At 41.6% G+C, this 6,406-nt stretch overlaps 1 protein-coding gene across 1 annotated transcript; it reads right to left on the bottom strand.

Annotated features, from left to right (window-relative positions):
* Positions 1-1,154: 1,154 nt before the first annotated feature.
* On the bottom strand, positions 1,155-5,972 carry LOC118339214 (FAST kinase domain-containing protein 5, mitochondrial). The gene is made up of 2 exons (XM_035676779.1): positions 5,832-5,972; positions 1,155-4,841 (listed from the first exon to the last, which is right to left on the bottom strand). Exon 2 carries the CDS (start codon positions 4,827-4,829, stop codon positions 2,409-2,411), a length of 2,421 nt encoding a protein of 806 aa, XP_035532672.1. The 5' UTR covers positions 4,830-4,841; positions 5,832-5,972; the 3' UTR covers positions 1,155-2,408.
* Positions 5,973-6,406: the final 434 nt, after the last annotated feature.

The raw sequence follows: 6,406 nt of genomic DNA, 5'->3' as shown, positions 1-6,406 counted from the left end.
ATATAATAAATCCCTTCTTGCATTCATATTAATGTAAGTTATATGAAAATGTTCTAATCAATCAAGTCAGTCAAGGGACTGTTTCATCATTGTCAGTGAGACAAAATGGCCAGTTTCCTAAATACAGAGTGCCCTCTGCTGGCCAATTGTAAGCATAGCATAACATTCATTTTCTTCTCATTCATCCTGATCAGAGAGAAATGGCAACAGTGCAACCAAAATGTCCCTTTGTTCCCAGCACCTTCCTCCAACTGCTCCTGGGGGATCATCAAGTGCTCCAACACATGCTGACAGATGTAGTGTTGATTGAATTTGCCTCTTCTACTCTACTGCTACTCTTCATGCCACTTGTCTCCCATCAGGAAGTGAGGGAAGACAGGAGAGAGAAGGGAATTAGGACAGTTGTTTCCCATTGTTAAAGTGATCTCAACTTAAATATTCAGTCCAATAACCAATTATAAAATCAAGTATTCCAAATTCTGTCTCATTTCCTACCGAGCTAACAAAGAGACACAACGTGGGGCAGGAATATACTGTACAAGCACTACAATTGGCTACTTTTATCTTGACGCTGCAGGATTTTTTCTTTAATTCTCTAAGTGGGTAAAATGAATGCAAGTTGTGTCTGCGGGATTAATGGGCATGCCATTAACAAAAAAAAAAAAAACATCCCTGCAAGATTTTCCTTTCTTTCAGACGTTTCCTAGCTGGAGACCTTGAAGCTGTTTTTGTCTCTCACAGTATTGGGACAGCTGGCAAGATGGAAGCACGAACACCAGTTTCTGGGTCACAAAGGAAATAAGGAGGTAGGGAGGGAAAGAAAGAGGAACACTTTAAGGGGAACAGAACACACCTGTAGTCTCTCTAGTGTGTCCTTGCCCCAAGGTCTCATCCCAGCTTTTTTTTCAGGGAGTAACAAGGATATCCTGCTTACGGATGTTCCCAAACATGGATGACTGTCAGCTAAACACAAGATGGGCTTTTTTTAAACCAACTGTTTGTTTTTTAAATTTGGTTCATTGTTATGCTTTTGAAAGCCTGTGCATAAAACAATGTCCTTCAACTAATTCAATTTTGTCTTACTTTTCTTAACAGGCTGAAGCCATTACTTGTAAGATTTGAGAGAGAGAGTTGTGAGTAGATGTTTTAAAATATTCTCCTTTATTCCAGGCAGCCACTGATTGCCATTCATGTCAATACACCATGAAAATGAACTTCAATCCAGAAATTGACTTATAACGTTTCCTTTCTGGTTATAATTTTTGTCTAAGTCACTTTAACCTTGTGTGGTGATTTATCAGTGAGAGACATCTCAGACCTTGGGCTGTCGAACTTCATGGCATTCCCAAGAAATGCTGCCAGAAAAATAAAATCCCCAAAACTCACAATAAACAAACATGTTGTGAATTTGACAGCTCTTTACAATAAAACGGTTCTGTTCAGCGGCCCACTTTTGTTGCTCTTCTATTCTTACACTACTTCATGTTTATGCAAGATGACAGAACAATATCGTTACAATAACATGTCAAAGGAAAAAGTCTGACAATTTATTTCTACCTCAAAAAGATAAAAATACAAACAGTGACATCTGTGAAAATCCCTAATCCTGCTGCAGTAGTCCAATGAGAAACGGACAGATGACCTCCACAGCAAAGTCATCATAAAAGCTTGGAGGAGTCAAACATGGGAGCATCAATTCTATCCCAGTGTCAAAGGATTAATTTCCCTGTCACTTGGTATGCTCAGTTTCAGAGGTGGTGTTTGCAGTTTTGCTATATAAATCATGTTTTGCATTAAGATTTGCCACAAAAAAGTGACAGTGGAGTGTACCTTTATGTCATAAATACTGTTATACATTCTATTTTTGTTAAATCTTTAACATTGCAGCCTTCCATGGAGATCTTCAGACAATACTGCAGTGATTTGAGGGTTGCAGTTAGTGGTAGTATTGCATTATTTACAAAGTTTAATCTTGCCGTGCAAAGTGGTCAGTAATCTAATAACACTAGAAACAAATGCATTGACCATCATACATGAGTGAATGTGATCAAGTATGATTTCCTTAGTATTCTACAAATCCTGGAAGGTATAAGCAAGTTCTTGATGTCAGATTGAAATACATTCAGAAAATAAAATACATTCCAAATATCTGCTGTCATGATATCATACCACAACCTTAACCAGGATAGTAAAGAGTTCTTTTTATTTGAGTTTTTTCACACACATGTCAATATGAAATGTACTTTGTACAAGAAATCCATTGTGGGTGTGGATAAACAAACATCTGTCCAATGCCTTAACAGACCCTTTTCTGTGCACATACATATTTAAAACTAAAGATTGCCCAAAAACCAGAAATAAGTTAATAAGTTTGTTTTCATTTCTTCAGGCTCCTGGAGGTCGGAGAATCAATACAGACCGTTGTAAACTTTGTAGTGCAGGTATGCCTGCTTCTCAGCCCTGCTTTTCCGTAGCATGGGAAACCACTCCTGATGGCTAAGCTCTACAACCCTGTAGCCTGCCAACTTCAACTGCCTCCTCTTCATCGCATGAAGACCCAATAACCGCTGTGAATTGCAGCAGTAGTGGTTCCTGCTGGAGACCTGGATAGCAAGTTTGACAATGCCTTTCGAGACATGGGGGTTTGATCGTAAGACACTGGGTTTGATAAGAGCGTCTGTAATTTCAGTGGTCAGGTCTACCCCTGTCTCAGACAGTCTCCACCAATCACGCTCTACTTTGTGAACCTTAGGAGATGAGGTTAAAGGCTCTGTGGTGTTTTTGGTTGGTATTAGCTGTGATAAAAGATCATCACTTATATCAATTTGTCCAATCCTTTTCTTCTTCAACTTATGAGAAGGACTTCTGGATGAACTGTTCTTTGGAGATAATGTGGCTGTGTCGGATGCTGGGTTCAGGGCTATAGGGTTTCCTTTTGAGTCAAGATGTACTTCGAGGTCGATGGAACGAGTGTGGGGCAGAATCATCCTCTTATGTACAAACGTTTCTCCTCCAAACAGATCTTGCAGAATAGATTCTGCCTCCCGAACCTCTGGTTTCTGGCACACGTCTAATTGCGCAAACTTCCACAGCATTTCTGTCACCTCCTCTCTCAGTTCACTGCTTAGCCATGGGCCAGTCCTCAGAGGCAGTTCCATAGCCACAGCTCTGTCTAAAGTGAACAAGTCTTTTTTCAGCTCCAGCTGTGTGGACTTCAGTGCTAGGTTGACAAATTCAGGACTCAAAGCTAATGCAATTAGGTCCTCTGGGAACTGAGAGACAAAGGCCAGGCCTAGAAGACCAGTCAGTAGATGCTCTGGGTATCGCTCGAATTCAACTTTCCTCTGTCTCAAGGAGTCTGTCAGACTTGAATAGAAGCTTGGGCTCTGAACTGGGAGAAACTCTAATGTGCCAAAGGCCCACAGCAGTTTGCATGAGTCTTTACTCCTGCAGTGTGGCACCAGCGATGGAACTCTCTCAGCAATTGCCATTAGGATTTTATCATTGTAGTAATGCAGTGCTGAACAGGTCAGGGCCACATGCATAAGCCCTTTGACACCCATACTTTGGGCCCGTCGAGGAACTTCCACTGCCATGGCCTCCAGCCAGTCCCTGTGGTACAAGTAGCTGAAACGCATGTATTTCAGCACATTCACTATGGCAAAGTCACTCATCTCCTCCACAAAAGAGTGTGCCTTATCAACAATATGAATCACTGCATCTTCAGATATTGAAGTTTGGGATTTAAAGAGCCCCAAGCATACTGTACCAACCTCCTCAGGGTACAGTTGCTGTAAATGACACATGAGGAGCCTCTCTACAGGACGGATGAAGTCTTTTGGGCACTGCCTACCCTCTCCCATTATATACAACAGGTGCACCGACTCAGGGACCCCTATCTGTCCAAGGTACAGAGGGACTGAATTAAAGAGGTGCTGTAAGAACTCTGGGACCTGCCTCCTCATACAGCGCCATAAGTCAGCAGCAAACAGCAACTGGTGCAAACTCATCTCGTCAGCCCTGCGGCACAGCTCAGCCTCATACAACCCGAGTACAGGGTGGGAAGGGGGCATTTCCAGCCACACAAACGACTGCAGGACATCCAGCAGCTGAACTGTAGTAAAGAGGCGAAGGTGTTCCACAGAATATCGGAGGAGCATGGTGAAGCGCTGGTCACTTTTCAGTAATAAGAGCTTGTCTGGGTGTGAGCAGCTGAGCTCCATGAGAAACTGCGACACATTAGATGGTTTCATACTGCCCTTTAAAACAGACGCTTTTTGGAGCAGCGACAAGGCCTCTGACCACTTGATTGAGCAAGGTCGGTTGGTGAGGTTAAGGGACTTGGAGGCATACTCTGGTCGGCATTTGAGGAAAGCACGTGTATCTACTTGAACATCTGGCTGTATGGGTTTTCTGTGGTACGGTAACAGTGATGGCATCTCAGGTTTGGGGCCTTTGCTGAAAGCCAAGTCAAGATGTGCGTTTTTTGAGCTGGAGAGATGCCGCAAGCAACTAGCACTGTAGCGATTGTTCTGTTTCCAAAAGGAAGGCGCTAGTGTGGAGAGACACTTGTCCTCATCAATATCTGTTTGGCTCTGGGAGATTGCTTTGTTCCACAAAGAGTGATGATATGAGCTAGGGTTGTAATGCAGCCTGTATTCTTCTGGAAGAGATGCCTCCTGGTGTTGAAATACTCCTTTCTTCCCTCCATGATCATCAGTCTCATCCACTTGTTTGACAGACATGCGCTGAGCCTGGATAAAATCTTTTCTCAAGCCTGGGAGGTAGCATAGCCTGCGCACCGGTCGACAGAGCACACAAGCAGCCATCTATCCACCAGACTGAAAAGACAAAGGCATGATTTTAAAATACAGCTAAAAATGACAAATTAAAAGTGTTAAGTTGACCAAACATGTATTTCCTAATATGGCTGGCAGTAATTTACAAAAAGGGGCTAGGAATTGTTTTGGGGGATTATTATATCTGTAGATCAATTTAATTTCCTTTCTTTTTTTATATATTTTTGGGGGCTTTTATTTTCTTTAATGGCAGCTATAGAGTGGAAATGGGGGAGAGAGGGGATGACACGCAGTAAATAACTACAGGTAGTTCCAGCAAGGACTGAGCCTGGGTACATGGGGCACCAGCTCTACCAGGCGAGTGATCAGGGTGCCCCCTGTAGATCAATTTCATCACATATTCGGTGTGGGATGTCGAAGGCCAGTAAAATTGTGTTTTTAACAGAGGGTGAAAGGTAGACATGGGAATAATACACACACCCAGTTTTGAGCACCTCCATTTAAAAAAAATAATAAAATATTAAGCGGATAGTTAAGCGTATTTTTTGACTGATGTCACAAATATCTATTTACTTGTAAACATCTCATTCAAGGCCAAACATTCAGTTCAGCTGTCATATTTAAATTTGTATGTACACCTCTTATAAACAACTATATTTCCTGCCTGAAACACAGTTGTTGAGTGAATACATATATATATATATATATATTATACAGTCATACATAGTCATACAGTCATAGTCAGAGACATGACCCATGCCACGTAATTTAAAACTAGCGTTTCCCTGCAACAAGGTTACTGCCACTTAACATAGAATATATCTTACTTTGTATAATTGTTCAGTGTTATACTCTTACATGCATGTTATAGTAGTTTGCCTAAAAGTAAGACAACAGAGAACAGCCACATTTTAGAATAGCAATGTGGTTTCAACCAGCAGGTAACGTTCAAACATAAACATAAACATAAACAAGACATAAAACAAACATTAATGACATTACACACATCTGTGAGCACGTCGTTGAACTCACCTTTAACTCTCCACCATCGACATGAGCCTGTTGTTAGGTCTGAACATGTAACAACCGCATGAAATCATGAGGAGTACAGGCGTTAGGTCGACAGCCATGCGACAATTACACCGGAACTCAAGTATTTCAACCTTCACAATAAAACAACTAGACATTGTTAGCTAGGCGATGTACCCACCAATGTACTAAAACAAGTTCAGACACTGTGCTGTAATGTACATATTGTAATAATATATCGGAGTATTCGGTTTCAACGTTGGGTACTATGAGAAATTACTGCAAATTACCGTGTCGGACTTGTGGTGTTACATTATTGTGGCAGGTTGATGTGGCTTCCGTGGAGGGCAGCCATAACTGTACAGCGTGTGACCTACGGCAGATGGGTAGGTTCAAACATCAGGACGACCAAACGCAATTTTTGAAAAAGAAAAAAACACTACGACAAATATGGTAGCTTGATGTAATAAGATTGGTCCGCCCTGTTATAGTGGTTGAATGTGTATTTACAGGTCGCTAAAAAGCCAAATGAAGCTGTCTTTTCCTTTTCCTTTAACAGCCTGTAAATCACAGTGTGA

The sequence above is a fragment of the Morone saxatilis genome, unplaced genomic scaffold (assembly GCF_004916995.1).
Source record: "Morone saxatilis isolate NCDOM2014 unplaced genomic scaffold, NCSU_SB_2.0 Contig5, whole genome shotgun sequence".
Lineage (NCBI taxonomy): Eukaryota > Metazoa > Chordata > Actinopteri > Moronidae > Morone > Morone saxatilis.
Note: the sequence above shows the minus strand (reverse complement) of the source record. Positions and strands in the feature narration are given on the sequence as shown.

What these genes read in the sequence shown, in the direction of transcription:
- LOC118339214 (XM_035676779.1), bottom strand. Translation starts at nt 4,829, where the DNA reads ATGGCTGCTTGTGTGCTCTGTCGACCGGTGCGCAGGCTATGCTACCTC.